We start from the raw sequence: 12,521 nt of genomic DNA, 5'->3' as shown, positions 1-12,521 counted from the left end.
ATAACAGTGCGGGGCTGGGATTCCAAAGGTGGCTGGCCGCAATGCCCGCGCAGGCGCAGTGTGCAAGCCTGGCTGGGACATCAGACGGCCAGAGCTTACTGCGTCTGCGCAGGACACCAGTACACAGCGCAGGCGCCGGTTTTGAAACGATAACAGTGCTGAGGGGGCGGCGCCGAAGGCGCAGGAAGATGTGAGTGACGGCAGAGGAGCTGGCCAAGCTGGGGAGTGAGGACCCGCCTACCTGGCTAGAGACAGGAATTGTGGCTAAGTATAAAAACGCTTTATTTGGGGTATACTTGAACCTAAAACTAAAAGAGCCACCTTGTTAGAATGCAGCATTACTGCTGCACAAGGTGGCTCTTTTAGTTTATAACGGCTGGAGGGGGGTGACAGTGGCCCTTTAAGTTCAAGGGTTTGAATAATAGCCGAAATAAGGCTATCTACCATGTCCTGCGTGCCAGAGGTCTGATCTGTATCGGAATCAGACTCTGAGTGCGAAAGTACATCCGACCCGAAGTCCGCCTCAGAGGAGGGGGAACGGGTGGAGAGGGGTATTCTAGATGGTGCCGGGGGTTCCGGAGAGCTGGATGATGAGCTAGTCAGGGTCCTCTTTCTGGATCCTTTCTCCAATCTGACCCTGTGCGGGTCGTGGTCAGGTGCAAGCGAATCGCCGTGGGAGGCGATTGTGGCACTGGTGGCAGAAGATAGAAGCGGCAAGCGTTCCAGGACCTGTACCAGGGACTGGGACACTTTTGTCAGGTCTGAGACTGACAGACATAGCAACAGCCCACTCCGGGGAGTGCACTCATCCCGAGCAATAGGAGCTTCCTGAGGGACGGACATGATGGAACGACTGCAGGACAGACAGAAAGTCGACAGCTGGCCTGAAGCCCACTTTCACTTACAGCGGGCACAAGCGTAATGGGTCAATGCGGGTTTGTAGCCGGAGGCCTGTGTGGGGTTGGGCATAGGTAGAGCCTGAATGAGGACTACAGCAGGACGCTATAAAGGCGATACTGCTGAAGAGGGCTGTAGCAGAACGCTATGCCGGCGATACTGCTTAAGTGAGGACTGCAGCAGAACGCAAGGCGATGCTGCTGAAGGGAGTAAAGCTGAGGAAGGAGGCAGGGAATGCAGAGCCTACCAGACACCCAGCGATTGCCGAGGCAGCGCAGGTACTGCATCCCCCTCCGAATCCTGAAGAGGCTGCAGGAGCCCACCAAGATGGATGCAGTTCTCTCTGGCCATGAGAAACTTGAGCGAGCAAAGCTGTGTTCGGGAGCGCAGAAGTGTAGGCGTACACAAGAAAAAGGGTGAAAAAGTGGGCTCCTGTCCTACTTGCTACCTTGCTTGAATCCGACTCCTTGGTGTCTGAGGATCGCGTCAGAATCCCTCGGAGAAGAAAAGGGTCCTGGGAGTAAGATCCTCCTTCCCGCACCATCTCCGGACGTTGCAGAAGACGGCGTCAACCCCTTACGAGAAGGGGGGAGGTCACCATAGATGACCACTGTCTTCCTCTCAGCCCTCTCCGAGGACTGGCCACCAAGAAGTCACCCTAACACACCCATAAGGGTGACAGGAGACGAAGACCTGCCAGCGGGTCCGAGAGCGGGCAATGCGGGGAGTACCACACTGCTCTCTCGGTCGCTTAAATGTGAGAAAAACAGGGTGAGAAGCTGCACCCTGTTACCCGAAGAAGTGAATCTGAAAGAGAAAGGGAAATGATTAATAAAATACAAAAACCCATGTAAAAGAAAATAATGCAGATCTGGTGGTTAGATCCAGGTCTACCTCCTACAGACACTAAGCAAAAACTGAGTTGCATTGTGCCTGTCGGGGGGTGTATACTGCCGAGGAGGAGTTAACGTTTCCTTATTTACATAGTGTCAGCCTCCTAGCGACAGCAGCATACAACCATGGTTACCTGTGTTCCCCAATGAAGGGAGAAAAATATTTTTAGCTACTGTTATGGTGGTTGTTAAAGGGGTAACAGATAAGACACTATTCACATGGAGAAACATTGCAAAAAGACCAAAGATGCAGAAAAATTACCTGAACAAGTTGCCTCTGAAAAAGTCTTGCAAAATGTCTGTAATTCCAGGCTTCAGAGAGATTAACCATCATAGTCCTGAGAAGACAAAAAAAGGGTAAAGGTTTTAGTTCGCAGGAAATTGTCAAAAATGGAAAGGAAAAATTATGAAAAACAGTAAACTTATAATATATTTTTTATATATTTCTACTGCAATTTTAAAATCTGTACAGTATTCTCCATCATTGACCATTACTACATATTGCTACAGAGAGCCATGGCATTAGAAATGACGCTGCTTTGACAACTGGGGACCTCGATTTGGTCTTTTGTAAGCTCAGATTATTTGAGAGGAGATATGAGGGCTACAGATGTCAGAAAAGTTCCATGATGTATTTTGTCCGGTAAAAATAAGTATTCGCCTATGTAAAGGATAGGTGATATTTTACTGGTTGATGGTGGGGTCTGACTGCTGGCACCTGCACCGATTGACAGAAAGAGGTATTTTTGGTACTTACCGTAAAATCTCTTTCTTGGAGCCTTCATTGGGGGACACAGGACAATCATGGGTGTATGCTGCTGCTGCTAGGAGGCTGACACTATGCAAAAAAGGAAAAGGAGATTTTTGTTTACTTACCGTAAAATCTTTTTCTCCGAGCCACTCATTGGAGGACACAGGTCCATGGGGTGTTATGCTGCTGCCACTAGGAGGACACTAAGTAGACAGAAAGATTAACTCCTCCTCTGCAGTATACACCCCTTCACTGGATACAATTTCAACCAGTTCGGTAGTAAAGCAGTAGGAGCATGAACAAAGACAACTATGTCAAAACCAAAGAAGTAACAACAAGCCAAAACAGGCTAACAGGGTGGGTGCTGTGTCCCCCAATGAGTGGCTCAGAGAAAAAGATTTTACGGTAAGTAAACAAAAATCTCCTTTTCTCCTACGCCTCATTGGGGGACACAGGACCATGGGACGTACAAAAGCAGTCCCTGGGTGGGGAACAATATGCTAATACCCCATGTACCACTGGCTTACGGCTTAAGGAACTGCCGCTTGCAAAATGCGCCTGCCAAGGGCGGCGTCTGCAGAAGAGATAGAATGAATGTGGTAATGCTTGGTAAAAGTGTGCAAACTGGACCACGTCGCAGCCTTGCAGACCTGCTGTGCTGACGCCTGGTGCCGAATGGCCCACGAGGCACCTACCGACCGAGTAGAATGAGCCTTGATCCCAGCTGGGATAGGAACACCTTTGACACGATAGGATTCTTGAATGGCTGATCGAATCCATTTTGCCAGAGTGGCTTTTGAAGCAGGAGAACCCTTCCTGGGCCCCTCTGGAAGTACGAACAGGACGTCTGACGTGCGGAAGGGAGCCGTCCTTGAGACGTACCGACGAAGAGCCCTCACCACATCAAGGGTGTGTAGAGCCTTTTCGATGCGATGGACCGGTGCCGGACAGAAGGAAGGCAGAACAATTTCCTCATTGAGGTGGAAAGAGGAGACGACCTTGGGCAAAAAGGTGGGAGAGGTCCTCAATACCGCCTTGTCCGGATGAAAAATTAGAAAGGGAGGGCGGCAGGAGAGCGCAGCCAACTCCGAGACCCTTCTGATGGACGTGACGGCTACTAGGAAGACTACCTTCCAAGAAAGGAAGGTCAAGGCAACGTCCTGTAGCGGTTCGAAGGGAGTCTCCTGAAGAGCTCCGAGAACTAAGTTGAGATCCCACGGATCCAAGGGTGACCTGTAGGGAGGCGCCACACGGGAAACTCCCTGGAAGAAAGTTTTCACCGGCAACCTATTGGCAATCTTCCGTTGGAAAAGGACTGACAATGCCGAAACCTGACCCTTTAGGGAGCTAAGGGCAAGTCCCGACTCTAGTCCGGACTGAAGAAACTCCAGTATGGAAGGAATAGAAAATACTAGAGGAGATCGTCCCTGTGCATCGCACCATGAGAAAAAAATTCGCCAGGTACGGTGGTAACTACGCATGGAAATAGGTTTCCTAGCTCTGATCATGGTGGAGGACACCCTGGGAGAGAAACCCGCTTGGCCTAGAATCCAGGACTCAACGGCCAGGCCGTCAAAGACAGGGCCCTTGAGTTCTGGTGGTAAATCGGGCCCTGTGAAAGGAGATCCGAGCGATCTGGAAGACGCCAGGGGACGTCGGCTACCAGCTGAACCAGTTCGGCGTACCATGCCCGACGCGGCCAGTCTGGCGCGACGAGAATCACTGGTACCCCCTCTGCCCTGATCTTTTTGATGACCCTCGGTAGTAGGGGAAGAGGAGGAAAAATGTACGGGAGGCGGAATTGGCGCCAAGGCAGGACCAGGGCGTCTACTCCGAGGGCCCGTGGGTCGAGGGACCGAGCAAGGAACTGAGGAACCTTGTTGTTCATCCTGGAAGCCATGAGGTCCACATCCGGGGTCCCCCAGCGATGGCAAATCTGCTGGAAGACCTCCGGGTGGAGGGACCACTCTCCGGAGGCGATGCCCTGGCGGCTGAGGAAGTCCGCCGCCCAATTTTCCACACCTGGAATGTGGATCGCCGAGATGGGCGAATGATTCGACTCCGCCCAATGGAGGATGTGAGACACCTCGAGCATGGCCGTCCTGCTGCGAGTTCCGCCCTGACGGTTGATGTATGCCACGGCCGTGGCGTTGTCGGACTGGATTCTGACTGGAAGACCTGCCAGAAGTCGGTGGAAGTGGAACAATGCTAGCCTGATAGCTCGAATCTCGAGGATATTGATGGCAAGGCGAGACTCCTGAATGGACCACCGCCCCTGAGCTGTGTGATGGTTGAAGACCGCTCCCCAGCCTATGAGACTGGCATCGGTGGTCACCACCAGCCACCGTACTGGGAGAAAAGACCTTCCCTGGGTTAGGGAGGACTTCAGCGTCCACCACCTGAGGGTCTTCCTGACCCGAGGGGACAGGATGAATCGGCGGTCGAGGGAGGACGGGTTGCCGTCCCAAGCCGACAGTAGTGCATGCTGCAGGGGACGGAGGTGAAACTGCGCAAATGGGACCGCTTCCATGGCCGCTACCATCTGCCCGAGAACTCGCATGCTGGCGCGAATGGAGTGGGATACTGGACGAGAAAGACGCTGGGCTCCCTGCTGCAAGGCCAAAGCCTTGTCTTGAGGAAGTATGACCAGACCGCGGGAAGTGTCCAGTATCATCCCCAGGAAGGAGATTTGTTGAGACGGAATTGGAAAAGATTTTTCGAAGTTTATCTTCCATCCCAGGCGAGAAAGAGTATCCACCGTGAGAACGACGGACTCTTCGCACGCTGGGTAGGAAGGACCCTTTATCAGCAGGTCGTCCAAGTACGGAATTACCACCACTCCCCTGGAATGAAGAATGGCCATGGCAGCCACCATGACCTTCGTGAAAACTCTGGGAGCGGTGGCGAGACCGAAGGGCAAGGCCACAAATTGGAAGTGTTCCCCGCAAAAGGCGAAGCGAAGGAACTGCTGATGCGGAGGGAAGATGGGTATGTGCAGGTAGGCATCCTTGATGTCTATGGATGCCAGGAATTCTCCCTTTTCCATAGACGCGACCACAGAACGGAGGGATTCCATCCTGAAGTATCGGATTTTTATGAATCTGTTTAGTAGCTTCAGGTCTAGGATCGGACGTAGTGATCCGTCCTTCTTTGGGACCACGAACAGTTTCGAATAGAACCCCTTGAATCTTTGTTCTAGGGGGACCGGAATGATGACTCCGTCCTTTTGTAGTGCCCGTATTGCCTGGAGAAAGGCTGTGGTCTTTGACCTTTGAGGGCAAGACTGGAAGAAGCGTGTAGGGGGGAGGGAGGAAAATTCTATTTTGTATCCGGTGGACACCAGTTCTCTGACCCACTCGTCGGAAACGACTGAGAGCCAGGCTTGACGGAACAAGAGTAGACGTCCGCCTACTTTGTTGGAGTCCACCGGATGATGCAAGGAGTCATTGGGCGGAGGATCCATGGGATGCGGATCCCTTAGACCCGGGAGGTTGAGGCCTGGGTCTCCAGTTACGAGTAGGTCTGTAAGAGACCTGGGCGCCTCGGCCACCGCGCGAAGCTCGTCCTGATGCGGGGGTAGAGGATGTAGAAGACCAGTTGGTATTGGACCGAAAAGGCCGAAATGGAGGTTGCTGCTGGTACCGAAAGGGCCGGGTAGGCTTTTGCTGGGGGAGAAATTTACTTTTCCCTCCGGTAGCATCCGAGATCATTTGGTCCAATTTTTCTCCAAATAACCGACCGGCCTGGTAAGGCAGGGCTGTTAGAGAACGTTTAGAAGCCGAATCTGCTCGCCAATCCCTGAGCCACAGGGCTCTCCTGATGGAAATTGCATTGGCGGCTGCCTGTGCAGCGCAATTGGCTGCGTCCATAGAGGCGTTGACTATGAAATCTCCGGCCTGCGCTATCTGGTTAACCAGTATGCTGGCTTCTGGAGGTAAATCACTGGTGTTAGAAGAAAGAGTCTCGGTCCAAGAGACCATAGCCTTAGCCACCCAAGAGGCGGCGAAGGATGGGAAGAGAGACGCTCCTGTGGCCTCGAAGGCGGAACGAGCCAGATAATCAATCTGGCGATCGGAGGGATTCTTAACGGAGGAACCGTCCGAAAGAGACAGGATGGTCTTGGACGCGAGGTGTGACACAGGAGGGTCCACCGAAGGAGACTGCAGCCAGTCTTTGACTAATTCACGAGAAAAAGGGTATTTGGCCTCGATGGACTTTTGTCCTATGAAGCGTTTATCTGGGCGATCCCTATGTTTTTGTACAATCTCCTTAAAGTGAGGGTGAATGACAAAAACCTTTTTAACACGTTTAGATTTTTTTTTGAAAGACACCACATGTTCGGGTTCCGATGCGGAGTCCTCAGACACCTTCAGGGTCTGGTTAACCGCCTCAATGAGAGAGTCGAGAAACTCTTGGGAGGAGGGGGGGTCCTGAACGTAGGAAATGTCGGACTCATATTCAGAGTCATCCGAGTTTGGGGAAGGGGACCTGGAAGCAGGGCTTGCAGGTACTGAAGGGCCCGCTAGCTCATGGTCAGGGGATGAAACGTGAACACGTTTTCTGGAGCCCCGGGTAGAAAGTGACCGGGTACGCCCCCTGCTGGTAGAAGAATCCATACCATCGTCTGAATCCTCCACGGTCCGACCTGGAGGGGGGCCCCGGAGGGAGTTAATTGCCCTGGTTAGGGAAGCCACAGATCGTGACAGAGAGGTTGCCCACTCAGGGGGGCTAGGCTCTACCAGGTCGACGGCTGCGGCATCGGCGACGGTACCGGCGTCGGCAAGGGGCGGCTGCACAGAGGGCGAGACGCAATCTGCACACAAGGGGCTAGTGTGGGCTCGGGGCAGGGCCGCATTGCAAGTGGCACATACAGTGAAAAACACTGAGCTTCTTGTTACCCTTTTTTGTCTCCTTGGATTGAGACATAGTGCCTTAGGGACAGAGCGGGCAGTATACGCAGTGAAAGGGTTAAGCTTTCTTGAAACAGCTTACCCACGGTCCTGTCTGTGTCCCCAGAGAGAGATGTGGCGGTTCTTTATCCAGGAGTTCTCCTTGGAGCGCTGTAGAAGCGTGGGCTCCGTGCAGGGAGAGAGGAAATATGGCCCCCGAGATTTGGAGGGCGCCTCTCGTCCCAGACGAGAAGCGCCGATGTAGGGGGCGGAGCTACGGCCGAGGGAGGAGATGTTTCCCACTGCGGCCTACTCCGGCTGAAGAAGCCGGGGACTAAATTTTTGGGGCCTGCCGACGATGTGCGGCGACGGCCGCGACGGAGCGCCGCCGAGCACCACCGACCCCCGGTCGGCGGTGCCTCTCCCTGGGGACCCGGACCGCATCGCTGCCGCTAAGGTGGAGCAGGGGAGAGTCCCCTGAGGGTACTTACAGCCGCCATTGTCCCGGTTCTCACAGGTCTGCAGGCGCTTCTGTGAGACTGCGAACTCAATCCATGTACCCTGGATGGGAATGGAGAGGCCCCTGATGCATCACGCTGCTGTAGCAGAGGGGGGCTGCGGCACAACATCCCCTCCGGACTGCATTCTTCTCCAGATTACATTGCTGTAATGCAGGGTCCTGGAGGGGGTTGGGGGAAATCGGGACCAAATAGGAACCGTTGCCCTGGCGCAAACTTTTCGTGCGCCATACGTCGCAGGAGAGGGACGGGGAGGTATACTCGCCGTGCTCGCCTGTTGTTGGTTCGGGGGAGAGCGGGCCCTATGAAAAAAAGGACCCTTCGCCCCCTTCACTCCGTTAAATAAAAAATTTAAAATTTACATAAAATTAAAAAATCAAAAATGAAAATAAAGTTGGGGTCTGGGAAAAAAGACCCAAGTGCCTCCTAAGACACTAAGCAAGAACTGGTTGAAATTGTATCCAGTGAAGGGGTGTATACTGCAGAGGAGGAGTTAATCTTTCTGTCTACTTAGTGTCCTCCTAGTGGCAGCAGCATAACACCCCATGGTCCTGTGTCCCCCAATGAGGCGTAGAAGAAAAAGGCGTAGCTCCTCCCCGGCAGTATACACCCACCGACAGGCACCAAGCACCTCAGTTAGTGCAAAAAGCAGTAGGAGAAGCGACAGAACTCATAACAGTAAAAGTACCAACTCAACTAGGGTCTCCAGGCCCCAAACACGGTACCAGAACAAACCAGTAGGGAGGGTGCTGTGTCCCCCAATGAAGGCTCCAAGAAAGAGATTTTACGGTAAGTACCAAAAATCCCTCTTTCTTTATCGCTTCATTGGGGGACACAGGACAACCATGGGACGTCCAAAAGCAGTCCCGGAAAAGGGTGGGTAGAAAGGAAAAGAGAAAAGGTCTCAGGTTGGCCGGTGTTCGACCGCCGCCTGCAGTACCTTCCTACCAAGACCTGCATCGGACGACGCTTGGGTATGAACCCGATAGAACCTCGTAAACGTGTGCAAAGACGACCAGGCTGCGGCCTTGCAAACTTGTAAGGCGGAGGCCTGGTGGCGAACAGCCCAAGAAGCTCTGACAGCTCTGGTGGAGTGAGCTCACACCCCCGGGGGATGACGTGCCTCATGAACACGGTACGATTCTGAAATTGCCGAGCGAATCCAGCGCAAAATGGTGGATTTAGAAGCTTGAAAGCCCTTCCGACGACAAGGAGAGAATAGGATTGACGGAAGGGAGCTGTTCTAGAAAGATAGACCCGAATGGCCCTGACCACGTCAAGCTTGTGAAGAGACTTCTCCAAAGGATGAGCCGGAGAAGGACAAAATGATGGAAGGACAATGTCTTCGTTGATGTGGAAAGCCGAGACCACCTTGGGAAGGAATTCAGGAACCGGTCGAAGAACGACCTTATCCTGATGAAGAATCAGGAAAGGGGAACGACATGACAGGGCTGCCAACTCGGAGACCCTCCTGATGGATGTAATGGCAGTGAGGAAGGCGACCTTCCAAGAGAGAAGGGAAAAGGGCACGTCATGAAGAGGCTCAAAGGGAGCAGCCTGAAGAGCGCCAAGGACCAGGTTAAGGTCCCAAGGGAGGACGGAAAGGAGGGGCGATATGCGCAACTCCCTGTAGAAAAGTCCGAACCTGGTGAATGGAGGAAAGGTCACTCTGGAAGAGAATCGACAGAGCGGACACTTGTCCCTTGAGTGTGCTGAGGGATAAGCCCGAATCGAGACCAGACTGGAGGAAACCGAGAAGATCCGGAAGAGAAAAGGACATTGGAAAAACTTCATTGGTTTCGCACCAGCGAAAGAACGCTTTCCAGTACCTATGGTAGATACGGGAAGAAGCCGGTTTTCTGGCTCTGATCATGGTCTGTATGACCTGGGAAGAGAGACCACAGTTTTTCAAGACTGCGGCCTCAACGGCCATGCCATTAAACTCAGCGACTGAGAACTCTGGTGGTAGAGAGGTCCCTGCGAGAGGAGATCTGGCCGATCCGGGAGTCTCCAAGGAGTGTCCGCGAGCATGTTTACGAGCTCAGCGTACCACGGCCGCCTTGGCCAGTCCGGCGCTATCAGTATGACTGGAATCCCTTCCAACTCGATCTTCTTTACCACCCTTGGAATCAAGGGGAGGGGTGGGAACAGGTAGGGAAACTGAAACTGGGACCATGGAATTACCAGGGTGTCGTGGCCGACGGCAAGAGGGTCCCAGGACCTGGCGACAAACTGAGGGACCTTGTGGTTCATCCGGGACGCCATAAGATCGACGTCTGGCGTACCCCAGCGGAGGCAAATTTGATTGAAGACTGCGGGGTGGAGAGACCACTCGCCCGCTGCTAGGCCCTGGCGACTGAGAAAGTTGGCTGCCCAGTTTTCGACCCCGGGGTTATGAACGGCTGATATGGCCGGAACGTGGCGTTCCGCCCACCGAAGAATCTTTGCCACTTCTGCCATTACTTGGCCGCTGCGAGTCCCGCCCTGGTGGTTTAAGTACGCCACGGCCGTGGCGTTGTATGACTGGATGCGGATGGGAAGATTCGACAGAAGAGACTGCCAGCGGATTAACGCAAGGAAGATTGCCCTGATCTCCAGGTTGATGGGAAGAAGAGCTTCCTGGGTGGTCCAACGGCCCTGAGCCGTGTGTTGTCGGAAGACTGCTCCCCACCCGAGAAGGCTGGCATCGGTGGTGATGACCTGCCACTGAAGGGGAAGAAATGATCTTCCTCTCAGGAGAGAGGAGGACAACATCCACCAGGTTAGGGACTGACGGACATGGAGAGGAAGGTGGACGGGACAGTCCAGGGAGTCCAAGGACCTGTTCCAGGTGGATAGGAGGAATAGTTGGAGGGGGCGGGTGTGGAACTGGGCGAAAGGAACAGCCTCCATGGAGGCCACCATCATTCCCAGGACTCCCATGCAGAAACGAAGTGGCTGAGGGGCTGGGCGTTTGAGAAGGCGGACCGCCTTGAGGAGTACTGAGAACTTGTCCTCTGGGAGGAAGACCCAAGCTAAGTTCGTGTCGAACACCATGCCCAGGAAGGAAAGTCGTTGGGATGGAATCAGAGAGGACTTGGTCCGGTTGATAATCCAGCTGAGACGGGTCAGGGTGTCCAGGGAGACTTGGAGACTGTGGGCACAGTCTAGACGAGAGGACCCCTTGATCAACAGATCGTCCAGGTAGGGGATAACGAGGATCCCCCTGGAACGAAGGAGGGCCATGACCGCAGGGATTCCATTCTGAAGTAGCGAGGTCGGGCGTGGCGGTTCAGAAGCTTCAAATCCAGGATAGGGCGAAGAGACCCGTCCTTCTTTGGGACTACAAAAAGATTTGAGTAGAACCCGCAAAAACGGTCTTCGGAAGGCGGCGACCAGAGACGTTACGGCTTGAAGCAAGCCGGGTAAATGGGACGGTAGCTTTGGGGGGCGAGAGAGAAAGAAGCGATTTTCCGGGAGGGTAGAAAATTCGATCTTGTACCCGGAGGTGATAATCTCTCTGACCCAGGCGTCGCTGATCACTGATAGCCAGGTGTCTTTGAAGAGAAGAAGCCTGCCTCCCACCCTGGAAAGACTCCCAGGTGGAGGCGACCCGTCACTTGGAATGGTATCTGTTGGAACGAGGTCCGGAAGACCTGGGAGGTGGAGCCCTGGATCTCCACATGGGAGCTGGCTTGTAAGAGGGTTTTCTACGTTCACCCGTGGTAGCGGGTCGCTCTTGTTGCGAAGAGGAATCTGAGGCTGCAAACAGGCAAAAGGGGCGAAATGTTCGAGGAGCCTTTGGGTTAAAGAAGCGTTTTGGCTTGGACTGGGGGAGAAGTACTCTTGCCCCCAGTCGCGTCTGAGATAATTTGATCCAGACGAGCGCCAAAAATCCTGGAACCTTGAAACGCCAAGTTGGTGAGAGACTTTTTGGAAGTAGCATCTGCATTCCATGCTTTGAGCCAAAGAATGCGGCGCATAGCGACAATGTTGCTGCTTGCCCTGGCTGAACAGGCTGCTGCATCTAAGGAGGCAGTGAGAAGGTATTTCCCTGCGTGGTTAATCTGGTCGGCGAGGTCAGCCAGCTCGGTAGGGGAAGCCGAAGCCAAAATGCCTCGGCGGAGAATCTTGGCCCAGGCAGATATGGCCTTAGCCACCCATGTGGAAGCAAAGCTGGGGCAGAGGGAAGCACCCGTTGCTGATTTGACCAGCGCCTCAATTTGTCTGTCCGATGCATCCTTAAGCGATGCGCCGTCCAATAAGGAGAGAACAGTCTTGGAGGAAAGACGGGAGATCGGTGGATCGACCTTGGGAGATTCAGCCCACTTAGAGAGAAAATCGGCGCTAAAGGGATAGAGCACGTCCAGATGTTTTCTACCCGAAAAACGTTTTTCAGGATGTTCCCAGTGTTTAGACAGGGTAGATTCAAACTCCTCAAGGATAGGAAAGGAGCGAGAGGGACACTTCACCAGCTTAAAGGAGACAGAGGAATCCTGGGGGGAAACCTCGTCTTGTTTTAGTTTGAGGGCTAGTGATATAGCCGAAATAAGACTATCTACGACAGCCTGCATGCTAGAAGCCTGGTCTGAAT

The 12,521-nt window shown here is 53.5% G+C and overlaps 1 protein-coding gene across 3 annotated transcripts in view; it reads right to left on the bottom strand.

Moving 5' to 3' along the window:
- Positions 1-12,521, bottom strand: part of CDAN1 (codanin 1) — a 162,905-nt gene that overhangs the window by 123,250 nt on the left and 27,134 nt on the right. For 2 of the 3 annotated variants that reach the window (XM_077261534.1, XM_077261552.1), the window contains exons 10-11: positions 2,548-2,628; positions 2,053-2,128 (exon numbers count right to left, since the gene is read on the bottom strand). In XM_077261534.1, coding sequence (XP_077117649.1) covers positions 2,053-2,128; positions 2,548-2,628 — 157 coding nt within the window. The remainder of the gene's footprint in view (positions 1-2,052; positions 2,129-2,547; positions 2,629-12,521) is intronic. The other variant, XM_077261543.1, reaches the window with a different exon arrangement.

Source organism: Ranitomeya variabilis, chromosome 1 (assembly GCF_051348905.1).
Source record: "Ranitomeya variabilis isolate aRanVar5 chromosome 1, aRanVar5.hap1, whole genome shotgun sequence".
NCBI lineage: Eukaryota > Metazoa > Chordata > Amphibia > Anura > Dendrobatidae > Ranitomeya > Ranitomeya variabilis.
Note: the sequence above shows the minus strand (reverse complement) of the source record. Positions and strands in the feature narration are given on the sequence as shown.